Genomic DNA, 25,947 nt, shown 5'->3' on the forward strand with positions numbered 1-25,947 from the left:
GGCTCTAGAGTCCCTTTTTACAAAGTAAGCTGACAGGAAAGGGGAAGGAGAGGAGGGAAGACATGCAGTAAACGTCGCCGGGTCCGGTAGTCGAACCCACGACAGCTGCGTCGAGGACTTGAGGCCTCCAAATGTGGGTCGCGCTAACCCCTACGCCACCACGGCACGCCCCACAACAAAAATTATTTTAACAATTTCTAAAAACGTAAAACAGTCAATCACTGCATTCACAAAAGCATTTGGGGTTTGGATTTTAGTACAAATATTTTACTATACTTAATGTCAAAAATGTCAAAATTCTGATTTTCTTCCGAGTTTGGACGTTTTTTCTTAGAAATTCATATTTTTTATTCTTTTTTTTAATATATACTGTATATATATATATATATATATATATATAAACACTCGCTGCGGCTGAGTTTTATGACTTTCGCCCAATTTAAATAGCCGTATCTTACTACTGGCAGAAACGACAAAGAAGAAGGCAACAGGAAGTAGATGGAGGATGATTTTGTGTTTTTGCAGTGCAGTATCACTAAATGTCTCAAAACTTTGTCTTTAATGTTTAATTGAAAATTTCTCTCCAAATATTTCATGAATTAAGTATTTCTCAACCAATCAGGTTAAAGTTTGACCAACGTAAATCAACAACAGCAGCAGACGATTTTTAACAAGGCAAGCCTTTATTTTCTTCAAATGGAGAAATGACAGCTTCCCTTTGCTGGTCGTCCCAAAGCAAAACCTCTCACAGGAGTGATGTGACTGGAGTGATAGAAGTGAAGGAGTGAGACAGATGGGTGTTGGCAGGCAGCCGGCCGCCTCCGTCTCTCTGTGGAAGCTCGGACGGAGCGCTGCTGGTGGAGGAGAGGAAGAATATGCTCCTGATGAACATCAGTCATGCAGCAGCAGGTTCATTGGTTGGATTGCATGTCAGGACAGATCAACAAAGCTCTTCCTCCTGAAAACAGACATGGTGGTAGAAAAGACAGGAAGAAATCTGAAGGAAGGAAAACACGGGAACACAAACCTTCCTGTTCCCAATGTGAACTTGAGTGATAGTTAGCCAGCTAGCTAGCGAGATATATCTAGCTAGCTAGCTTTTTATCTGTCCATCCAACTAACCAACCAATTGCCTACCTACTTAGATGGCTAGCTATCAATTCAGATAGCTATCTATCTCTCTATCTATCTAGTCATATAGTTAATCTAAGTTAACTGTCTAGTTAGTTAATCCCTGTTAGCTATCTAGTTAGCTAATGTATTTTTGCTGTCTTGTATCTTATGACTGTCAGGATTGTCTCAGAATAACTGCATCATCTGAAAAGTATATTTTATTCTATACTGATTGGGTTGAGAGCTAACACATTCATTAGTGTATAAAATTAAAAGGTTCATATAGTATAGTAATACTTTGTTGACGTAAATTAAATTCAAGTTAAAATTTAATTTAAAATGTTATTTGTCGCTGAAGGGCAAATTAAAGCGCCAGTGAAGCAACATGAGCACAATCACTGAAAACAGAACAATTAACAACTAAAAGGAACAAAAACATTAAAACTGAAAGAGATTCTGCCTTTAAATAGGAAATGGCTTAACAGTAACATCTGTAGGTATTTTTATATTTCGTTAAAACATGACAGTTTCTCGCTATAACTAGATGTTGTTCCTGCTAGCTTTGTGTAGCTGCACGCTCATTCCTGACTGCCTGTTTTTATCTGTTGTTTTCAGGCTGTGTTCGACTGCGTTGTGAACTCTCTGAAGAACGTCCTGAACATCCTCATCGTCTACATCCTCTTTATGTTCATCTTTGCCGTTATCGCCGTTCAGCTCTTCAAAGGCAAATTCTTCTACTGCACCGACGAGTCCAAAGGTCTGGAGAAAGACTGCAGGTACAGTTACCAGAACACATCCGCTCATATTTTCCTCTTGATTGTTATTTAGTTTCTGTTATCCGCTCTACTTCCTTGCAGAGGTCAGTTTCTGGAGTACGATGGTGAGGAAGTGACGGCTCAGCCCAGAGAGTGGAAGAAGTATGAGTTTCACTATGATAATGTTCTCTGGGCTTTCCTGACGCTGTTCAGTGTCTCCACTGGAGAGGGCTGGCCACTGTAAGTGATTAGAACATGTTACTAAAGGTGACCTACTAATCAAAAATTCACATTTTACATGTTTTTATATCTTCATTTGGGTCGCCAATGCTTCTAAAAACAACCCAAGCGCTTAAAAAAACAACTTCCCAGATGTTTTTTGGCAATAAATTCATGTTTTTTGGTGTCTGGTAAATGAGCCATTTCAGAAACCTCCGGAATGTAACCTCACAAATCAGCAGGCACTGCCCGTTACCTAGCAACCCCAGCAGAGTTCCACTCGCCGCCTAGCAACCCCAGTGAAATTCCAGGACGTTTGGTCAGCTGGGTTTACCAAAAAATATGAAATATTTATACTCCTTTAATATATTTTAATGGGATTTTATGTGATAGACCAACACAAAATGACATCTGTCTAATCTAGTAATTAATTAAAGGAACTCTGGTCAGATGAGATCTAAATTAAAGTTTAACCTACAAGCAAAGTGCAACAGAGGCAGAAAACTGACAGACACGTGACAAAAATGTCTGTTTCTCCATCTTCATATCTGCTGTTCTTGTTACAAGAGCTTCACAAGCAGCAGGTAATTATACAGCAGCTTATGGGAAACGAGCAGATCGTGATAAAAAACAGAAAGGATTCCTACAGAAGCTGCTAAATACTCGCAGGAGGAGGATTGGAGCCCACGCCGCCTCTCTGCAGACACCTGTAATCTGAGAATAATGAGTCAGATCATTTCGTTTTACACGCTAAAGTCCTGCAGAAACCTCTGATCCACGTGGCTTTACGTTGAGTCATTCAAATATTTTGGTTTAGTTTCTAGTGCAAATGTATTAGTATGCTTTAAATAAGACAAAACTAACTTAAAAACTTTTAATCAAGAAATAGGAGCTTGCTTAACATCAATAATTCCTTAATATTGATGGAAAAGTTCTAGTTCTAAAGCAGTTTATTTCAATTGTAGCAAGGCATTTTTCCCATGTTGTAAGTGAAATAATCTGCCAGAGGAATTATAAATTTTTTATCAATATTAATAAATTATTTACTTAAAACAAGCTCCTGTTTCTTGCTCAAAAGTTAATTTTATCTGACTTAAGGTGCACTAAGAGATTTGCCCTAGAAACTAAGATACTTGGGAAGATTTTGTGTTTTTTCAGTGTTTTACTATGTAGCTTTGATGAAAGTGATAATAATTAAAACAAAGAACGGTTGCTACGGCCGAGTTTTATTTTGGAAACAAAGAAAACAGATGAATTTGTGAGAAAAAAGAAGTCAAATTTCTCAGAAAAAAATGTCAAAATTCAGATCAAAGACAAATCAGAATTCTGACATTTTTGTTGCTATTTAATTTAGAATTCAGAGAAAAAAGTTCTGAGGAAAAATAATCCAAAACTTTTAATTTACTTCTGCTATTAAAGTCCAAATTATGAGAAATAAAATTATAATTCTGCGATTATAAGCAGGAATAGTACAATTAAAGTTCGAATTATCCAGATTATTACAAGGGAAAAATGTCTTATTATTGAAATAATCTAGTAATTTTTCATCAATATTAAGGAATTATTAATTTAAAACAAGCTCCTGTTTCTTGCTGAAAAGTTAATAGTTAGTCTTCTTCTAATTTCAAGTATTTGCTTTAGAAACTAGACAAAAATACTTGGTAAGATTTTGTTTTTTGTGTGAAGATTTATTTCTGAAATACCTCCACCTTTGTTGGCTGTTTTATTTACAGCAGCTGCGTTTCCATACACTTTAAAATTGCACAAATTGAAATTACAAAAATAAATTTGATTAATGAAAACACGTCTATATAGAAAAAGCTCATGTTTTTGCTGTGCTTTTTTCCCCCCAGTTGTATCGGAATTATTTTTTCACAAAACTACACTGGAACACTTTTTCACATCACTGAGTCACATGATCAATAACAGGACGTTACTACTGGCAGAAACGACAAAGAAGACGACAACAGGAAGTAACTGGAGGATGATGGCACTGCATATTTTTAATGAGTTATCACATGACCAAACTTACTCACATGTGATTTGTATTTAATTTCTTATTTAATGGAAACACCACAACTGGAAAATTATATTTTATCAACAGTAGTGGAATATCAACAAAGTTTTGAGCACATTTGTAGTGGAAACACAGATAAGTCTTCTTTAAGTTGTATTCCTGACATATGTGGATGACTCATGGAAATAAAAAAAATAACAAAACCTTTGAAAACAACATCCAAAAGAAAACTTGGAAAGAGTTTCAGAGCCAGAAAAACCACTTTAGAAGATAAGAAAATAATTTGCTCTGATCTATTTCTACTAATACGCTCTTTGGCGGGCAGTTATATATATTTAGTGACAAAAGCAGATGATTATCTCAGTGCTGCATTTCAGCATTTCATTTTGCGTCTCACCAGATGAAAGTTCTTGGAGTGTATCCGACAGAGTTGAGTAAAAGTTGAAGGAAGCGGAGGAAGCGTTTTAATCTCTACAAATCATCGTAACAAAGCGTTTTATCTCTGAGTGTTTGATAATCTCCAGAGAGTTTCTCTTTTCAGGGTCCTGAAGCATTCTGTGGACGCCACGTACGAAGACCAGGGCCCCAGCCCGGGTTTCCGCATGGAGACGTCTATCTTCTATGTGGTCTACTTTGTGGTGTTTCCGTTCTTCTTCGTCAACATTTTTGTAGCTTTGATCATCATCACCTTCCAGGAGCAGGGAGATAAGGCGATGTCGGAGTGCAGCTTGGAGAAGAACGAGGTGAAGCTTCTGGTTTTATCTGCCAAAACTACAGTTTATTTATCCCAAAATGGCTTACAGAATATGTAATTGAAAGGAGAACAGGAAGGGTTTCTATTTGCATTCTTCACTTATGCTAAGAGTGGAGCTAGTATTTCGGTTAGCGCTGTAGGATTTTAGCTAACTTTCGTAGCTCCCTCCAGATTAATTTTTCTGAAGTGCTAATTTACTTGGTTGTTTTATAAACTTTCAGCCGAATAAAGTTCAACGTCTGTTGAAGTTTTGGTTATATGTTGTTTTTTATTGCCTCCTTACGTTCTCCACATGTGATGTGGTGGCACAAGTTACACTTATTCTGTACCCAGAATGCAATGCTGCTGTTCTATGCTAAAATGAGCAATTAGCGAAATCAGCAACGGATTTAGCAATACTCACAGCTATATTATAATATTTGAAGAGCAACTATACAGCTAGGTGTGCAATAACATATTTGACCCTGTTGAGGTCAATACTATCTACATGAAATTAGCGCTAAATACCATGTTGGTTTAGTGCTTTAGTATTAGCAAAACTAATGCGTATGACTAAAGCTTTAGCATTAGCATCTACTGAACACTGTTGGTATAGTACTTTAGCTGAACTAATGTTTATCATCAGGGCTTTTATCATTAGCTTCCACTAAACATCATGTTGGTTTAGTATTAGCAAAACTAATGTCTATCATTAGTGTTTTTATCATTATCTTCTGCTAAATACCATGTTTGTTTAGCATTGGAGGTACTAATGTTTATGATTAGTACATTAGCATTCACTTCTACTCAATACCGTGCTTTTGTAGCACGTTAGTGTCAGCATATCAAATGTTTGATTAGTACAACGGCTTAATACCGTTTCGGTTTAGCATTAGCGGTACTAGTGTTTGTTATTTATGCTTTGGCATTAGCTTCCACTAAGCATCATGTTGGTTTAGTGCTTTAGCGTTAGCAGAACAAATGTTCATGACTGATGCTTTAGTGCTAACTTTTTAGTTAGCGGTGCCCGCCACTGACTTTGACTTTAAAAATATCCAAAAGTTTTTCTTCACCAGAGAATATTTCCACCCAGTCAGTTGTTGCGTTGTCTTCCCCACAGAGGGCCTGTATCGACTTCGCCATCAACGCCAGGCCGCTTACACGATACATGCCAGAGAACAAGCAGTCCTTCCAATACAAGATGTGGAAGTTTGTGGTGTCGTCACCTTTCGAGTACGCCATTATGACTTTAATCGCCCTCAACACCGTCGTCCTGATGATGAAGGTCAGATCTCACTCTTGAAAACTTATTTTTTTTATCCTCAGGCTTGGGGAAGATTGTCAGTTTGTCTCAAAACAAACCACAAAAAATTATTTTTTACATCATTAGTAGGTTGGAGATTTTTGGAATTTGTTATTCTCCTGCTTCTATATTGCCTTGATCAGGCGGTAGAACAACTCCTTTAAATAAATGAAACCTGGAGATGTTGGGATTGTTAATTTAATGTGCCTCAGCAAGGGGAAGAAATAACATAGAAAAACCACTACAGAACAACTCAAAACCACTTTTTTCTCATTCTGTAGCATTGCTCTCTGCAATACTACAAGCAGACTTGTTGTCATAGCAACTGACAACAGCGCCACTTTATGTTTCAGGATTCAACACCAAAAAACAATTACAAACATTTCCCACACAAAGAACAAAACTTTCAGTCCGTCACAGTTTAATGTTTACAGGCTTGATTTTTATTTTGTTATTATTAAGTGATCACTGTGGCAGATCAGCTACCGCTGCTATTAGCTAAGCTAACACTGCGGTGGTTTATTAGCTAATTTAAACCGCTGCTCTACTGATTATTTATCAGAGTTGGTGATTAGGTCAACACACCAAATTCCACAGCACAACTACATGTTATGGTTGTCATAGTCAAGCTAGCATAACTGACATCCTTTCTCTCCCTTGTTATTTTTTTCTTAATTAAAACTTTTTCCTGACTTTGTTATCTAGTTGTTGTAGTGTTGAAAATTAATAGCAAAGCCCTGCGTTCCTTTTTCTTTTACATATCAGATGTACATTTAAGATTTAGCGCGTTATGTTGACAACTTAACAGCTAAAACCAATGCTAGCCACCTAGCAGCTTTTGCCCTCTAGCAGGAACATGAAGGTGTGACGTCACGCTGCAAGAGGTCTATAAAACGGCTCCAGCCGACCCAACACAACAGAACCATTTAGTATAATGGTAGAGTTTCATGTCATAATCATCACACACAGCCCACACAGATATTTTAGTGGGTTAAAGTGTAACTGAGGCATTTTCACCAAACATAAAGCTTGTAAGCAGGTGTGAGTAATCGAATGGCTGTCAGCAACATTTCCTCTTTCAGGTTCAGATTGTTATGCAGTCAGTAATATTCATGTTTTCTCTTTTTGTCCTCAGTTCTACAAAGCTCCAACGGTGTACGAGTCTATGCTGAAATACCTCAACATCATCTTCACTGGCCTCTTCACACTAGAGTGCATCCTCAAGATTATTGCTTTCAATCCACTGGTGAGCTGTTGAAGATAATCTTCTGTGCACTAAACACTTGCTCTCTGTTCCGGGGTTTTTATGTTGAGAAGTGATGTGGTGCTGAGACTGAATGACGGCATATTATGGTCATTGTATGTAGAAAAAGATAGAACATTTCCACTAAAAAAAGATTAATCCCAGACATTTTCTAGAGTTTGAACATTTTTGGGGTTCCAGTTGAACACACCATAAGGAGCTAGCTGTTAACTCAACTCTGATTAACTGTTAGCTATATTCTGACCATTGGTTAGCCTATTTTCATTATGGTCAGCTGTTAGCTTGACCCCAAGTAACTGTTCCAGGGCTGTAACCTTGATTATTAAAATTCCTTGAGGCTAGGTGCTGTGGTGGTGCAGGGGACAAACACAACCCACATATGGAGGCCTTAGTCCTCGAGGCGACTGTCGCAGGTTCGATTCCCGGCCTGGTGACTGTTACCGCATGTCTTCCCTCTCTCTCAATACCTACCTTCCTGTCTGAGCATTTTCAAATAAAGGCCACGAGGGTCTTAGAAAACAATTCCTTGAGACAAAATATCTGCCTCAAAACTTTGTTAAATTGTGTTTTATTATTTAACGTGCCGTGTTCCGGTCGGGTGATTATTTATGTTTCGCAGCTCTCACTTGCGTCTTTGAGTTGTAGCAGCATAGCATCCTATTTTCAAGTTCAGTCTGGGAGAAATTAATCGATTGATGTCTAGCTTTTAGTTTTTATTGTGTTTGACTTGCTCTAGACTCAACTCTGGGTAATAATTAGCTTTAGTCTTCTGTAGCTTCTAGCTTGCCTTTGTTAAACCTCTAGCTTTGTACCGGCTCTGTTTAAAGCCAGTGCAATACATGTACAATGATCAATACTGTTAAAATGTCAATATCCAATCTAAACCATACTGTATAAGGTGCTAAAATTGTTTTTCATTTTTAGTTCAGGAATGAACTTTGCAGAAGCAAAGCATAAATCTTCTCTTGACATGAGGCTGCCAGTTTCACCTGCAGCTCAATTCCATTTACAAGGCCCATTTATTAAATAGCTTTTCTCACACACCATTAACCTCCACCTGTTTAGCTGCTAAGCTCACATCTGTCTTTTTTAAACGCTTTGCTGCTGTAGCGGTTCAGAGAAAACAGCTGTGGGTTCCTGGCAGAAACCCCGGCCCTCAGGCCCGTCTGACGGTGTTCAGGGTCCAGACAGCACCTCATGATTTATGCAGGAGATGCTGTCAGTACTGTCACTATGTGTTCAGTTTGTTTATCATGCGTAAATGGTTTATTTCTTGAAACAATTAATTAGATTAATCTGATTATTCAAATAATCGTCAGCTAATTTAATAATTGATTAATCGTTATCTGGAGTATACAGACCAGTTTCTGTTGCAGTTTTGAGTCTAATCAATTTATCTTCATGTTTAAATTGTCAAAATTACACACAGAGGCTCAAATACACACATACACCCCCCACTAATATGTAATTAAATGTCCCGTATGGCATTGTACCTCAATCTATTTTTTGTAGCCATCAGCAGGTTTCTGGTATCAATCTGGCAGAATATTTGACCACCATGCTTTAGAAAATCTGTAGTGTTTATTTAAGTTGGTTGGAGAAAATTCAGATTTCACCCAAAGTCCATAAATATTCAATTATATTTATGGTTGAAATGATTAATCGTGATTAATCGATTATTGAAATAATCGTCGACTAATTTTGTAATTGATTAATTGTTAAATGTGGTATACAGACTCCAAAAAAGAAGTCATTAGGTCAATAAAACTAAATATTCAGAGCAGTAATTAAGCCAAAAGTGTAAAATATATATATACATATATATATATATTTTGCATTTAAGTTAAAAATGTAAAACTCCTAGTTTCACAGTTTTATCCTCACTCAGTTCAGATTTACTAAATTAATACTACAGTATAGCCTTCTAGGGAATAAAATTTTTATTTTCTTATTTAAAAAAGGAATTAGATTATTTGTTTATTTGCATCTTTTAATATATTTCTAATAGTGTATAAAAATTCTTGGTTTGATTAATCGTCAGAATAATCGCTTAATCAATTAGTAGAAGAATTGTTACATGTTTGCTCTTTGGTTCTTTGTGTTTTTCATCCACACAACATCTATTTTTTTTTCCAACGATGAGTAGAATGAATTGATGATAATATTAATCTCTGTGTTTTGGTGCTAATTTGTTTCAGAACTACCTGAAGGAACCCTGGAATGTGTTTGACTTTGTGACGGTGATTGGGAGCATCACAGACATTTTGTTCACAGAGATAAATGTAAGACCTGCAGCCACTTTGTGCAACGTTACATATCCTCTGCATCCAACAGGCAATTAACAAACTTTGGAGTAAAGTCACATTAAATCAATGTAATAATGTAAAAAAAAACCTATCAAATTAGCCTTTATGTGGTGGTTTATTTTGATAAATTTTGCTCAACACAATAAATTTGATTTCCTGTTTAACACTTTGCACAGATGTAATGAAAATGGGCTTTCCATTGTTTTCCACCTTCAGAGCAGCAGTAGAAGCCCTGCTTTGTCTTATTCTCGTCGTCTCAGTTCCTTAAATCAGTAAAAATTTGATTGAGAAACATTCAAATGTTCAAAATGAGAACATGGCTCCAATGAAAAAAAGCACAAAGATGCTTAGATGTAGCTGATTTGGAGGACTGAGACAGTGCTGATGTGGTTTCCTGTGAGTCAACGCCCGCTGTGTTTTTTCCTCTTGAGGACATCGGTCTTCTTTTCTGTCTCCTTTCTCGCTTCTCTCTTATTTCTGTTTGGCTGTTTCCATCATCTGCTGTGTCTGCTGGTGCCTGTGCCCTCACTCTGTCACATCTGACACCTCTAGACGGTAAGTGGCTTTTCTTGTCGCCTGCTGGTTCTTCTTCTTTTTTTCCTTTCAGTTTTGCCGTCAGTGTGTGCGCTGTTCGGTCTCAGTTTAAAGTATCGGCTGTTTTTCCAATGTGACATGATGTTAGAGAAATGATAAACCGAGAGCTTCAGCTGGAACCAGTCAGTCTAAAGCACTTACAGACCGAATGTCATGCTAGAAAATAAAAAATATATGCTGATTCCATCTTTAGAAGGATCAAATTTAAGGATTTTGGCAAAAACAGGGCTGAATTTAGAAGAATGAGGGCCCCAGGGCTGGAGATATTGTTGGTGCCCTATCTCAAAAAAACCTAAAAAACTTTTAATCAAGCCAATTACATAATATTAATAGGTAGGCCTGAACATATACAAGTATGAATTATTGGATGGTTGGTTTATAACGGGTTTTCTCACACTGTAGGCGCCCTCTAGTGGTGCAAATCTTGTAAATAACCATTTATTTGTTGTGATGTGAGCTCACAGTGCTAGCTTGCTAAAAGATTGTTTTAAAATATTTACGACGAAGTGGCTTAAGACCGGGTCACTCAAAAGAAAAACTGAAGACAGAAAACATCAAGCATCTGCATCTTAACACCTAAAATGAAATAATTATTTATGCAGGGTTGTTTTGGGCTGCCAAAGCAACTCAAGTCTAATTTTATTTGGCCATAGTTCTAAATTACAAACACCAATGAAATGTTATTAAATTTAGGATTTTGTCTGGGAATCTTTTTGACAACTCCTGGATGAATTGCTGATTCACTTTTGGAGTAATTTTGGTAGGTTGACAATTCCTATGAAGGTTCTCCACTGTTGGAGCCTATTGAGCTCCACAGTGCTTTGTGTGTTTCCTAGCATGTTCTTCTGATCTTTTGGATGAGTTGCACTTTGGAGTAATTTTGGTAAGCTGACCACTCTTGAGAAGGTTCTCCACTGTTAGTTGAAGCAAGTGATGCCTGCAGAGCTTTTACATGGTTTTATTATTGCCTCTTGGATGGATTGCCGATTCACTTTTAGAGTAATTTTGGTTGGTCAGTCATTCCCATGTTTATTGAGTCTATTAAGGTCCGCAGAGCTTTAGATGTTCTGAAAACTTTTCTGACCTCCTGGATGAGTTGCTAATGCACTTTTGGAGTAATTGTGGTAGATCGGTGAAGGCTCCTGGCTGTTTGAGGCCATCTTTATTTGTCTCAGTTCCTCACAGATATTTTCCTTTCTTCCAGAACAAGATGATAAACCTGAGTTTCCTGAGGCTGTTCAGAGCTGCTCGCCTCATCAAGCTGCTGCGCCAGGGCTACACCATCCGCATCCTGCTTTGGACCTTCGTTCAGTCCTTCAAGGTGAGTAAAAAAGCAAAAAAAACAAAAAACACAGTTGCATCTGTGGGTGACTGTAGTGTGCTAATGAGCAAATAGCGAATAATTATGTTTGTTTAACCCTTTAGTGGTCACTACAGTGGACAGTTATCTAAAAGCCATTTTCTTGTGCTTCCTGTGGATTTTTATGTTATAAATGCACACAGACCACTGAAGTGGACACTAATGCATCATAAAATATACCATCAACTACTGGCCATCAGCTGCAAATGCAAGAAATTATTTTTGTTAAATACAATATGGCCGACAGACAAAGAAGCATGAGAACCGACCCGGTCCCTCCTTCTACTGTAGACGACTCTTGCAAGTAAAAAAAATATTGTGACATCAGATAACCCCTAAGGAACAATACTACTGATGTATTTTTCAAATAACAACTTTGTATTTGGATAAAATTACAATTGATCACATAAAAATAAAAAATAAAAAAAATTATTTTTAGAAAAAAAATTTCCTACCTTTTTTATGCCTTAAGAAAAGAATTTTAAAAAATGGAAAAAAAAATTCTGACACAAAGGATCATAATTCATGCATGAGAGGGTTAAGAGAAAAGATAAAAGCATTTTCTCTGGAAGTGCAACTAATTAGCCACTCTAATGGAGTGTGCTTCCCTCTTGAACAAACCCAGGAAATAGACGCTGTTTCCTTTAACTTCCAGCCGAATATCGCCTCGGCGGACAGCCGCTGGGATTTCCACACAGCGCCAAATCGCTCGCTAAATCCCCCTGGGAGAAGCAGAGTTATATGTGCAGCAGCTCAGGGACTTCATAGGAGGTTTAATGTCAGCGCTGAGAGCTTTTAAGCCCGGCAACAACAGACAGACAGTGGCTGCGAAGTCTTAAAAGGTGGCGATTTAATTACAACTGTTCGCCGCCTCCTCGTCCTCGCAGCGAGATAAATAGCCGGTCAGAGGAATCAGCCCTGCTGGTCTAATTCACGTCTCTAAATAAGAGCAGAAACTCTGACAAAGAAAGGCTGGAGAGATTCAAAAGAAAGGACAGGAAATAAAAACTTTTTTTTGTGTGATGTCTATTTGGAAGATGAACATATTTCAGATGTTTTTCTGTTTGTTTTCAGGCTCTGCCGTATGTCTGCCTGCTGATCGCCATGTTGTTCTTCATCTACGCCATCATTGGGATGCAGGTGAGCAAAAACTAACTCCTGAAAATGATGCATTTTCTGTTGCTTTCACAGAACTGTAGATGAGAGTGATATCTAAAGTGCTTTGGTGCGAACAATGCACAAGGTTTAGAGCGTTTCCTTTGAGCAAATTTATTCTCGGTGTGTCATATTGCTCAGTTCTATGGTGAATAAAAACGTAGCTACTGCAGCTTTCCCCTACAGCCTGGTTTGTGTTTTCTGTCCTCAGGTGTTTGGGAACATCGAGTTGAACGAAGAGACTTCCATAAATCACCATAACAACTTCCAGACCTTCTTCCAGGCCCTGACCCTCCTGTTCAGGTAACCTGAGATATTCAGCGCTAACGGTTTGATCTACGGCGTCCATTTTGACTGCTGGCTCGCTGTGTGTCATCAGGAGTGCAACAGGAGAGGCGTGGCATGAGATCATGCTGGCCTGCCTCAGTAACCGGCCGTGTGATAAACTCTCGGGAAGTTCAGGGAAGGAGTGCGGCAGCGATTTCGCCTACTTCTACTTCGTGTCCTTCATCTTCCTCTGCTCCTTCCTGGTCAGTAATTCAGGAAATCAGATGATTTCCCCATCATTTCTAAGCTCTTCTCAGAGTTTACATAGTATTGTACAGAGTATTTTTGGTTTAGTTTGTAGTTTAAATATATTAGTACATTTGAAATAAGACACAACTAACTTAAAAGTTACTTTTCAGCAAGAAATATGAGCTTGTTTTAAGTCTTCAATTTTGACTAAAAAAGCTTTAGTTCCACTGGATTTTTTTCACATGTAACAAGATATTTTTCCTGTTTTAAATGAAAGAATCTGATCGACATCAATAAATAATACGACTGATAGAATATTAAGCATGTTCAATATTCACTGAACTCCAATCCAGAACCGCACAGCATTCTGGGAGACACAGGCTTCAGCTAGCTAAGCTGGGTTGGTGGAATCAACTGACTGACTCGCTCTTTGGTTGCCTAGCAACGACCTGCTGCATAACTGACGCAGCAACAGTTTCATGTTTCTCCACTGGGCCTAAAAAATGGCTTAAAAATAAAACAAAATGTCGTGAACAGAAAACTGGATAAAAAAGGAAGATTACGGCAATAGTTTGGAAATATTTCTGATATTTAAAACAAAAAAACTAATTAATAAGTATCAATATTGACTGATATGAAACGCTTATATCAGTCGTAGCATCCAGACATATTTGTGAAAATATTGTCATAATATTAGCAGAATAAAGACATAATTTTACCAGAAGAAAGTCTTAAAATTATTACAATAAAGACGTTTTTATTGAGAAAAAAATTTGGATATTTCATTTTTTGTTATTTACTTTGTTGAAGTTTGCATAAAATTACTACTTTAGTCTTCAAATATAACAATTTTATTCTTGTAATTTTATGACTTAGTTCTCAAAAGTAAAAAATAAAATTATAATATAATATGTAGGTCAATATATAGATATATGTAGGTCCAAATAGAAGCTGTTAAACAAGATGGCCGCCCAGGGTACTGACATCACTCTGAACTTGGAAACCCAAGGAGTGGATTGGTGGGAAAAAAATCAGATTTTTAAAAACAAAACTTCAATTAATTGATAAAATAAATTAATCTCCCAGTCTTACATGTATAGAAAGTTTATAGTTACCTGATCCAATCAGGTCAAATGTTCATTTCCTTCATTTTGTCCTTTTCTTAATTCACCCAGATGTTGAATCTGTTCGTTGCCGTCATCATGGACAACTTTGAGTATCTAACTCGGGACGCCTCCATCCTCGGGCCGCACCACCTGGACGAGTTCATCCGCGTGTGGGCAGAGTACGACCCCGCCGCCTGGTAGGTTCCTCCTGCAGCGCTGCGCTATGACGCGGCGGCGTTCCACAGGACGTCTGATGCTGAAGGAAACAGAAAAAACTTCACCTAAAATCTCCTCCCTGCTCCGCATCCTGCTCCTAATCCGGCAGGCTCTGCTTCCTCGCCGTCTGCTGCTGAGTCTTCCTGTCACTCCTGCAGGTTTATGTCAGGCCTGTCTGTTTCCAGGCGGCTCGCTCTGACTGGAGCGGAAATGCTAATTCTGAGCACTGGGAAGGCTAATCTGTCTCAGATTATTTTCACTTCATTACGTTCTAATGAAGCTTCCTTTCTTTGATCAGGACGCCGTTAGAGGTGAGAGAAGTAAAATAAGGATTTGCCGTCACCTGACAGACATTATGGGGGAGGAATTATAATTTATTCCTCTCAATATGAATGAGCCTGCTGCACTGCAAAAACACAAAACCTGACCAAGTATCTTTAGTCTAGTTTCTAGATCAAATATGTTAGTACACTTAAAATATGACTAAAATTACAAAGAACTTTTCAGAAAAATAAAGTTGCTTGTCTTAAGTAAACAAATCCTTAATATGGATGAAAAACTTCTAATTCCACTAGCAGATTATTTCACTTACAGCTAGAATATTTTCATCAGTATTAAGGAATTATTTACGTAAAACAAGCTCCTATATTTTTCTGAAAAGTTACTTCTAAGTTAGTTTTGTCTTAAAGACAAAACGAAAAAAAATACTTGGTAAGATTTTGTTTTTGCAGTGTTTATAGTAAAATTATGTCTGTTTTCAGAAGTTATTGGATTTGACATTAAAAAACCCCCAAAGGTTTTTACTCATTCACTTTAGATATATATGAGAATTTTTTTTTAGCTGTTTTTAATTTTGGACATTTCTGAGGTAAGTTTTTATTACACTAATTACACAGTTTTTGATCTGAAACAAAATACTTTATTATTATCAAATTAAATTTTCAAATTAACGACTTTTTGTGTTTAAAGTGGGGTCATGAGCAGTAGCTATAAGCAGTAAGTATCTTACACACAACACAGTGAATTCAGTGCTGAGCTAGGAGGTGATCATTAGAAAAACTAAAACTCTGAGGAGACTTAGCATATTCCACTTTAAGATGTTTTTACTTTTTAGATCTATTTTTGTGATTTTCTTCTTTTCGAAAAAAGTCCCCAACTTCCCGAAAATGGTGGGAATCACCATAGCAACCATCCAGAAAGCACTTTCTGTTTTCTTGCTGGTTGTGAAGGAGGCTCTACTTCTGCTTTTCAAATATGTAGGGTTGTATAACTCTGCATCTGTTTGCAGCCATTTTCAGATGGGAGTGTAAACGCTGAGTTTGAGGGAGCGTATATTTGGATATAAAGTGACAAGAAGCCCTAAAACTATGGAAGCACATTGCTGTCACAGAGAAACATTTTTTTGAGTGCCATCATGTTATAAGTTGACACTAATTTTGTTTAAACGTGGTAGTTATCTTGCTAGCTAAAATCTCAATGTCTAAAAATGATTCTGTGCAAAAGGTGTAATGAAAATGTTTTGTATAGGCCATAGACCAACCCTAACCGGTTCAAAAAAAGCACAATTAAATAATTCTCCAAACTCAGATGAATGAAATTAAATCTTATGTAAAATGTCAGCGAAAAAATAAAACGAAAATGAAAACAATATATTTATCATAATAATAATTAAACATAAAAAAAAAAAAAATTTCATATCCAATTTGAGAAGCAGTAGGAAGATGACAGTTTATTAAATCCTTCCTTCAATTGTCTCATCCAATTATGTCCCACATCACACACATCTAATTTTTACTCACTCTGAAGATACTGACTACTCATAGCTACCTCACACAACCCCATCTTAGCAGAGAAAGCAAGCTGCTCCTGTGAGTTCTCCTGTTTTCTAACCTCTTGATCGTGTTTCATCTTTTTCAGTGGGAGGATTTGCTATCGGGACATGTACAAATTATTGCGTTTAATCTCGCCTCCCCTGGGCCTGGGGAAGAAGTGCCCCAACAGGGTGGCTTACAAGGTTTGCTCTCCCACACAGACCCTTTGTTTTAAAGAAAGAGGCTGTGCTGGTTCTGGACTGGTTTCACAAACGCTCAGCGATCCGGTACCAGCGGCGGAAACAAAAACATGCCTGCCATGTTTCCACCAGGGGGCAGCAGGGAGTCTTAAAGGAACACGCCTCTGAAAATCAATGTTTTGAGCTGATTATAAATCCAGAATCTGAAAAGTTTAAATTTAGCTGATGCATTTATTTATAAAAGTTTCAAGAAAAACACCAAATTTTCTCGTTTCACCTGTTTTTAAACAACCACAACCTTCAGATTTATTTTATTTTATGATTTTATTGCTAAAGCCTGTTTTAGTGTTTTTACAGTGAATGGACACCTTTTGAAATTTATTATCTACAAAAAATAAATGGATATTTTTTCTATTAAAATAGCTCATGCTTAGTTGGATATGCTGAGATTGTAACGCGACAAAACGTGGACGGTGTGAATGGTTTTCACTCAGAATGTGTTTCCAGAGGAGTTTTCCTTTAAATCCTTGGGTTTAAAAGTTACCACCCCACTCATTTCTCCCACCGGGTTCCTCCCATCCTTCCTCTTCTCTCCCAGGATCCATTATTGGATGAATCAATTCAGCTGCAATGGCATTCCGGAGAAAAATCCCGGAAATCTTATTAACAAAGATTTCTGTGTTCTCCTCCTTCCCACCCCCCATTCCCATTTTCTGTCATATTTCTTTTCTCTCTTTTTTTTGCCATTTTTATTAATTTACTGCCAATCCCTCTCCGTGGAAATCTTCCTCCTTCCCTCGTGGAAGCGGCCGCATAAGTTACCGTGACATGTACGAGATGCTTCGCGACATGTCTCCTCCGCTCGGGTTGGGGAAGAAATGCCCTCCCCGGGTCGCCTACAAGGTAGAATCCGCTTTCAAGCTGCTGCTCCTCTGCTTCCACCTGCCAAACGCCTTCAGGCTTCTGTCACTTTGATGCACTCTACATCTCCTGGCCGCCTGTTGTGATGTTGTTTCTGTCCGCCTGCGTATCGGGGTTTGTCGTTCATCTTTTCCTCTGCAGTCAGGCTGCGTGAAACCGATCGGTGACACTACAGAATCAGAGAGAAGCAGGAAACTTCACAGTTCACAGAACAAAGATGGCGGAGCTAACGCAGAACGGCGGAGAGAAACGGTTCAAACTGAGTTCGATACGGGATGAAAAATACACTTTACCCGGTTCTGTTTTGAAATATAAGCTCCTGATAAGCTCCTTAAGTTTCACCTTAATTCACCGGGCTTTATTGATAAACTTATAATGTTCGCTTACACTTTGTTTCAGTGAATTTTATCCGCCATTCAGGCTAAGGCGCTGTTGGTCACCTTGAAGGAAGTACACCTCGCTGCAGCAAACAGAAAGCGGCGAGGACAGACAGTCTTACACTTTATTTGGAAATGGGATCAATGCACTCGGAAAATAAGAGGGGCTCTGTTTCCTATATTACCGGCGATCTCATTTCCAAATAAGACATGAGAGTACCATGTGGTCCGTCCCGCCGCTTTCTGTTAGCTGCAGCGATGTCCTTCTGCCTTGAAGCGGCAGAGCCTTTGATTCTGAAACAAACATGGCGGAGCTAACAGAACGGGAAGAGAAACGGTCCTAAATGAGTCCGATGCAGGATGAAAAATACACTTTATATTGAAATATAAACACCAGATAAACTTATGTTTCACCTTGATTCAGCCGGGCTTAATGACGAAGCAGCGTCAACTTCTCATTAACCAATAACTGATGTGCTACAAAGGCGAGTACGTCATAAAAAAAGCGGAGATAACTACGAAAAATGGTGACATGATGGGGAAAATACATGATTCCGATAAGCAAGGTTTATTTTTGAGTTGAATATCTCTTCATGGGGGGTTAAGTTTATATTTTATTATTTTCACCTTTTATTTTTGTATTCAGCAAATTAAGAGGTTGCTGTTTTGTTACATTTTATAAATATGTCTATTAATGTGAGAACCACGATTTCTAGTTTACTCAGTCAGTATTAAATACAGCTGTAACAAAATAATGTTAAAATTTGACGTTTTTTCTAAAATTAAACATGTAAAATTTAGCCATTTATGTTTCAGAAAGACAGTTTTTAATACAAGGAAACTCAGGTATTTAAGAAAGTGGCTGTTTATTAATAAGATCAATTAACTTTAAATGTAACTCAATTGATAACTTGTGCTGTAATATTATGACTTTATTCTTGTAATTCTAAGGCTTCTTTCTTGTAATTTTATTATTTAACTTCCTCAGCATGGCCCTGATACTCTGTTGTACTTTCCTGCCAGTCGTGTTGAAGTCTCAGCGATCGTCAGGTATGCTGACTTCCAGCTGCTTACCTCCTGACATGCAGACGTAATGCGACTGTTTCCAGCATGTGCACAGCTGTCAGGTTGAATCAAACTCGACGCGGTCCTGTCCTTGCCCCAGTTAGAAACGCCGGGCCTGACGCCGCCGCGCCGCGCCTCCAAATATAACTCCTGCTGCTGCGAATGGACAGGGAAAGGCACAAACAAAGAAATTTATTCACATAAACCTTTCCGCTGATCTTCCTCCTGTCATCCTGCGACGCATTTCTCTGGGTTGGGAATTTTAGCCTCCAGTTTCCACCTCTTTTGTCTTTTTTAATGACTTTTATTTTGGCTGCTTTGGGCGTTTTTCTCCCATTTTCATCCGAGTAAACCCTGAGCATGTGAAGTGTCAACAAGCATGTGTCCCTTGTTCACCTTCATTTCATCTGTTTCTGCAAAGAAAATTCAAATACTTTCATCAGGCTGTTGCACCTCTTTCAAACTGGTTGGAAGTTGTAACAAACCATCTCTTACTGGTTTTGTTTTTGACCCAATAAACGGCCACAATGTGAAAGTGAAACATTAAAACATGAATGTGTGCAGGACTCACACATGGGATTTATTTTTACAATGGCGTAATAGGACTATTATGGATAAAAAACAAACAAACGAGAAATACATTTCCAACAAAAAAACAAATTTCAGTTTGAAAAGTTGAACATTTGCTAGGAAAACAATTCAGAAATTTTAAAATTATTATAAGAAATTATGTAGAAAAAAGTTGGACATTTCAAGGCCTGAAAAGTTTAAAATTTGCTTGGAGGAAACTCAGAAATTTTTAGATGAATCTAAGGAACAAACAAGAAAATATCTGAGTTTGAAAAGTTTAAAATTGCTAGAAAGGGGGCGTGCTGTGGTGGCGCAGGGGGTTAGCACGCCCCACGTTTGGAGGCCTTAGTCCTCGACGCGGACGTCGCGGGTTCGACTCCCGGTCCCGACGACCTTTGCCGCATGTCTTCCCCCCTCTCCTCACCCTCCTTCCTGTCTGCCTACTGTCAAAAAAATACGTGCCACTAGCGCCGCAAAAACTCTTCGGAGAAAAAAAAAAAAAAATTGCTAGAAAGCAACTCAACTGTTGAGGTTGATCTAAGAAATTTGCTGGATAAAACCGAAGTGTCTGAGTTTGAGAAGTAGAACATTTGGTAGCATAACAGACATTTTGAGAAAACTTGAAAATGTCTGAGTTTAAAAAGTTTAAAAAAAATGCTAGAACAAACTCAGACATTTTGAGATTAATCTCAGAAATTTTAGAGAAAAAACGTGAACATTTTCTGAGCTTCAAAAGTTAAACAATTTTTATTTTTTACATCTTGGTGAAACATTTGAACTAAGATATTTGTTCACCGGAAGATTCTGTTTTTGCAGTGTAATAAAGTGTTTAAGCACCACACTGAAACCAAACACATTTAAACTGATGAGGATTAAACAAAATGCACCTAAAGTTTTTATTTTTCTTTAAATATTGAAGATGTTGTGTTATTATTCTCCTCTGGTTGTTTTTGTTTTGCTTCCACTGAATTACCAGGAATAACGGTATTGACAAACTGACCCTCCAGGTTAGATTATTGATCGGCTTCTAAATCACTCATTGATTAAAACACAGAGGAGATGCTGGACTCTGCACTGCAAAAACACAAGATTTTACCAAGTATTTTCTTTTCATTCTTTAGTGTAAATATCTTATCACTAGAAATGAAACTAAACTAACTTAAAAGTAACCTTTTAGAAAGATACAGGAGCTGATTTTAAATAAATCATTTCCTAGTGTTGATTTTAAAAAGTATTAGAACAATTGGCAGATTATTTTATTATAAAATAACATTTTTAGTGTTGTAAGTGAAATAATCCGCTAGATTAGAGAGTTTCTTAATTAATATTCAAGAGTTATTGACTCAAAACAGGCTCCTAAACCTCACTAAAAGGTTACTTTTAAGTTAGTTTTGTCTCATTTCAAATGTGATATTTGTGGTAGAAACTAAACCAACAAATACTTGTGTAAGATTTTGTGTTTTTGCAGTGTAGCTGCTTACAGCTTCTCCAGTGAGACGATTTTCTGTTTTTCCGTTTGTCGCCGTTTTCTGGTGATTCCTGAGCAGAACCTTTTACTGTTTCCTCTTTTAGTTTAGAGTTGCTCACCCTGACCTTTAACCTTTGCATCGGCAGCGCCTGGTGAGGATGAACATGCCGATCGCCGACGACAACACGGTCCATTTCACCTCCACGCTGATGGCTCTGATCCGCACCGCGCTGGAGATTAAGCTGGCGTCCGGTGAGACTCGCAGACCACAACTCCCAGAGTTCCCTGCTGCTGTACGGGCGACTCATGTTGATTTAACCTGATGCGTGTGTGCCAAGGTGTGCTGGCGCAGCGTCTGTGCGACGCCGACATGAAGCGGGAGATCCACCGCGTTTGGCCCAACCTGCAGCAGAAGACCGTGGACCTGCTGGTCACGCCTCATAAGTGTGAGCCGCAGCTGCAGCACCAACTTCCTTATCCAACTTAAACGTCACATTTCATAGCAAAACATTTAAGTTTACCTCAAAAATTAACTATTAGTGTAATAAAAACCTTCCTGTGAACTCTAACAGGTCAAACATTAAACACACGTTTGATAGTAAAAATTAGGGATGCAAGATATATCGGCTCCAACATCAGTATCGACCAATATTAGCCATATATATGTATATATATATATATATATACATATATATATATGTATGTATATGTTTATACAGTAAAGATTTTCTTTTTTCCTTCAGTCATCTGTACTTTGCTGCTCCTCTGGCGCCATCTGGTGGCCACAGGAATGAACTGTTTTCTCTATGCAGACAATGAGCTGACTGTGGGGAAAGTTTATGCTGCCCACATGATCTTTGACTACTACAAACAGAACCGAGCCAAGAAGCTCCAGCAGCAGAACCCGTCTGGGATCTCTCAGGTAAACGGACTTGAGGACTGGTTCTGACTGAACTGGTTCTGACTCACTGGTTTTACTGGGATGTTTTCATATTGAAATGTTTGTTTTGGTTCTGGTCTCTTTGCAGAGTAAGCTGGGCGCTCTGTTCCGCCCAGTTCTGCCCTTCACTCATCTACATGAGCCGGCGCCGCCAATCAAACCGGCTCTGCCACCAGAACCGGAACCCAAAACACAAGCCCCGCCCACTTTCACCAGCAGCACCGCCACCAATGTGGACGCCAACATGGACGCCATGTAAGACACCCAACGGACTGTTTATCTGTTTATCCATCTGGTCATCCAACCAACCATCTAACATCCATCCAACCAACTAACATCCATCCATTCAGTCATCCATCCAACCGACCAATCAACCATCTAACTGTCCAACCATCCATCCATTCATCCATTCATCCAACCATCCATCCCTGATTCTATCAGTGTTAGTTTCCTTGGTTTTGTCTGGTCATAATGTTTTGCAGTGTCTCTGTTTCCCCTCCCAGTCTGAACCAGAGGACTTCCATTAAACATTCCCAGTCTGGAGATTTCTCCCCGGTGGCTGCGAGGCTGAAGCCGCACCGGCGGCTGCAGAGAGGCCAGTCAGAGGACGTCCACTTCTGCAGCAGAGCTCAGGTAGAAAATGTAGTTCCCGTTTCTGATTCCTCCAAACTCCCGCTGACGGCGTTTCGTTTCAGGAGCGGCAGGCCGACCCGAAGCCGGAGAACATGTCTGACGCAGAGGGCCGGCCCGGCCTGGAGGGCCACGCCAGAGCCACATCGCTGCCACGCCTAAACGCAGAATACCACGTAAGCATCGTCTTCCTCTACTCGAAGGCTTTCAAAATGGCCGACCTGAAGATTCCCTGGTGGAAACACCAAAGGTTGTTGCGCTAGTTTATAGTGCAATATCTTAGTTTTGTTTTAATTCAATTGTACCAACTTAAAAGTAGTTTTCCAGCATGATACAGGAACTTCTTTTAAGTGAATAATTCCCTAAAGGGGCAGTGTTATGTAAAATAGAGTTGAGCTTTACGTCATGTTTTAATGTTATTCCCGCATCAAAAACAAACGTGGAGTGTTGATTCTTTCATGCATTTGAGAAATACTTTAATCTCCATGGCAACCATTCAGCTGTGCAGAACACGTGGATGGACTTAGCTCCGCCTTTGAGCACAAAGCTCCTCCCCCTCTCAGCTCCTTCAGATTAGCCGGCAGTAATGAGCAAACATCTGGAGCTGAGCACCTGGAGCTGAGCTCAATCTGTGAGCCACTTCTCAGTGCAATGCTGGTAAAAACGTTGTTAAAGGGTTAATAGAACAGCCATGTTGTTTCAGAAAGAGCAGGAATTTTAAAGAGACAGAAGCCTAACTTCAAGGAGTTAAATTATGAAGTCAAATTTATTTTAAGTCATACGATACATATATAGCATATGAAGTTAACATAGCTACTTGATTATCTTATAAAATGGCAATACATAATAAAGCCCCTTTAATATTGATGAAAAACTACTAGTTCCACTTTATAACAAGACATTTTTATCATAAGTATTTTATTTTTTTTTCGTCATTGGTAAAAAACCACGAGTCATTTCTCTCTGTAGCGCTAGACTTGTGTGTTTTTGTATTTACCCAGAATGCCCTGCGTTGTAGTCCACTTCCTGGTTTTGGATCAGTCTCCGGTCCACTTGGCATTCACACTGAACCCAAACAATCCGGACTTTCTAAACAAACCAACTCTTCTTTTATTCACATTATTTTCTTGTAAGAAGTTCTGTATTTATATAAATGAATTAATCAAAGTTTTTAACAGAAAATATGTTGAATTATTATAAAATGTTTAGATTTTATTGGTGTTGACTGTGCTTTTTAATTTGTATTTTTTCCTTTCAAAGCCAAAGGCTTGAATAAACCATCTCTGCATGTCCAGTGATGTAACTCTCATAAACTTTAAACCGTTTTTAATGTGTATTAATTTCATTCTGTGAAATCTGCTGTGTTGACGCCACGTTTAGAGGATTTGTTTCTCTGTTTCTGGATTTTTCCACCCGTCTGTTCAGCTTTACTGTCTCACTGTCTGGTTTCTGTCTGTCACCGTCTTTCCCTCCATGATTCTTGAACACGTGCTTTCCCACTGTTTACGTTGCATTTTTAAGCTCCTTAAAGAATTCGTGTCTTTCTAATTATTCAGTTTGTCACTTAATAACCACAGGTTCAACATGTTGGTTTTGTTTATGTGAGACAAAGTGGTAAAAATTAGAAGCTCAACATTATTTTACAAATAAACATCCAAAAAGTCTGTTGCTAATCTATAGTCAGTAGTTGTAGGTAATTCTATTGTAAAAGTACCTTAAGCTACTTTTTTAGGAGAACTTGATGCAAATCTACTCTTCTGCTATTAATATAGCTAATTTTAAGTTAGCTTTTAGCATTTTTGCTAGCTTATCGCACTTAATTTCCCCCTAAATTAATTTTTTAGATAACTTCTAAACCCCCAATTTACATTTTCAGTTAAAGTTTTTATTATTGACTGTTAGAGATTCTTTACATAGTTAGATGTTTTATGTTCATGCTCTTATTTTGAAGTGGATGAACACGGAGCAGTTCCATTTCCTCTCTACATGTTCTTTCTTTATTTTTCCTTAGTAACTTTATTTTAAACAAGAAACAAACAAAAACAAACTAAAACGTGGACAGTAGAGAACATTATAACAGCGATTTACGGCTAATGTAGATAGACAGGAAGAGGAGTAAATTTCCACCAAAAAACCCAAAAAAGTTTTTATTTTAAAAAGTGGTTTAAAAAAAACAGACTATTCAAAATTTGTCATTTTTAACATTTTTATACTTCCATTTTAAAAGTATACTTCTTCTAAAAATAGTACAAGTGTTTAAAAATCACAAACACCCAGCCATTTTCTAACAATGAGTTACTCCGTTACCTAGCAACCCAAGCGGAACTCTGCCCGTTACCTAGCAACTAGTGTAAACGTTGCAGTTTATTTAGGTTTAAAGTGACAGAACCCTAAAATAATTTAAAAAAAAAAAAGCAGAAGTGAGCAGGCAAAAATCTCATTAACTGAAAATAATTTTGTGAAAAAATGTAATGAACATGTTTTTAATAGACTATAGACCTATTCTAACCTGTTCAAGGCAGCATAATTATGTTATTTAATGTAAAAAATGCAACTTAAAAGCAGCATTTATAATTAAATGTGTCTAAAACTCCAGTTTAACATTTATATTTTAGAAAACAGCTGACTTTAGAAGCTAATTGTACCGTTGGATTCTGTGGACAGCAGGAAACTACAGAAACAGCCTCATTCTTCTTCTTCTTCTCTTCTTGTCTTCCCGTTTTTTCCCGTGTTGATGCTCACTGCTAATGTTTTGCCCACCTCCTCTTGTGCGTGCTGTCCTTAGCGGAGCCACCCTCGCCACGCCCCCGGGACCCACCTGGCAGTATGTACCACCTGTTGCGCCACCTCTCTGTCCTCCCCTCTTCTCTCTCTTTGTGTTTTTGCCTCCATCACATGGCAGAGTTGATGCCCTCCACAACGCACCACCCATTCCATATAATCTCATTTTTTAAAAATCGATTTACATCCACATTGAAGCCATACATCCTTGGAAAGGTATCTGTATGTGTCCTCAGGTTCGTCTCCTGCTTTCAGCAGTACGGTGCTACACACTGTGGTTGTGAGTGTTTGTGTCGTTTGGTAGAGACGGTTCTGCTGCTCTTCCGTTTCAAAGATTTCTCACTTAAAACCTCTTCAGTTTTCTCATTTGTACCGATTTCAGTCTTAAAATCTTATTTGGCTCGTTAAATGGAGACAATAAGCTGCAAAAACACAAAATTTTACCAAGTATTTTGTCTAGTTTTTTACATTATTTCACTAATTATGTGGGGAAAATGTAGTTTTTGCAGTGTAAGAGCTTGATTTAA

The 25,947-nt window shown here is 38.2% G+C and overlaps 2 protein-coding genes and 1 long non-coding RNA gene across 8 annotated transcripts in view; 2 read left to right on the plus strand and 1 right to left on the minus strand.

Annotated features, from left to right (window-relative positions):
* LOC114149750 (protein NLRC5-like) overlaps nt 1-25,947 on the minus strand; it is a 1,536,511-nt gene that overhangs the window by 1,429,876 nt on the left and 80,688 nt on the right. The window lies entirely within an intron of this gene.
* LOC114149825 (uncharacterized) overlaps nt 1-25,947 on the plus strand; it is a 461,125-nt gene that overhangs the window by 414,880 nt on the left and 20,298 nt on the right. The window lies entirely within an intron of this gene.
* Nucleotides 1-25,947, plus strand: part of LOC114149751 (voltage-dependent N-type calcium channel subunit alpha-1B-like) — a 132,729-nt gene that overhangs the window by 101,231 nt on the left and 5,551 nt on the right. For 2 of the 6 annotated variants that reach the window (XM_028025806.1, XM_028025808.1), the window contains 20 exons: nt 1,729-1,889; nt 1,971-2,108; nt 4,646-4,847; nt 5,958-6,122; nt 7,276-7,386; nt 9,603-9,686; nt 10,263-10,265; nt 11,509-11,625; nt 12,739-12,804; nt 13,031-13,122; nt 13,199-13,349; nt 14,511-14,638; nt 16,575-16,671; nt 21,216-21,321; nt 21,408-21,515; nt 21,882-21,991; nt 22,098-22,264; nt 22,492-22,642; nt 22,705-22,815; nt 25,425-25,463. In XM_028025806.1, coding sequence (XP_027881607.1) covers nt 1,729-1,889; nt 1,971-2,108; nt 4,646-4,847; nt 5,958-6,122; nt 7,276-7,386; nt 9,603-9,686; nt 10,263-10,265; nt 11,509-11,625; nt 12,739-12,804; nt 13,031-13,122; nt 13,199-13,349; nt 14,511-14,638; nt 16,575-16,671; nt 21,216-21,321; nt 21,408-21,515; nt 21,882-21,991; nt 22,098-22,264; nt 22,492-22,642; nt 22,705-22,815; nt 25,425-25,463 — 2,307 coding nt within the window. Of the gene's footprint in view, nt 1-1,728; nt 1,890-1,970; nt 2,109-4,645; nt 4,848-5,957; nt 6,123-7,275; nt 7,387-9,602; nt 9,687-10,262; nt 10,266-11,508; nt 11,626-12,738; nt 12,805-13,030; nt 13,123-13,198; nt 13,350-14,510; nt 14,639-16,574; nt 16,672-17,474; nt 17,572-21,215; nt 21,322-21,407; nt 21,516-21,881; nt 21,992-22,097; nt 22,265-22,491; nt 22,643-22,704; nt 22,816-25,424; nt 25,464-25,947 lie in introns of all 6 variants that reach the window. The other 4 variants (XM_028025805.1, XM_028025809.1, XM_028025810.1 and 1 more) reach the window with 4 other exon arrangements.

The sequence above is a fragment of the Xiphophorus couchianus genome, chromosome 8 (genome assembly GCF_001444195.1).
Source record: "Xiphophorus couchianus chromosome 8, X_couchianus-1.0, whole genome shotgun sequence".
Classification (NCBI taxonomy): domain Eukaryota; kingdom Metazoa; phylum Chordata; class Actinopteri; order Cyprinodontiformes; family Poeciliidae; genus Xiphophorus; species Xiphophorus couchianus.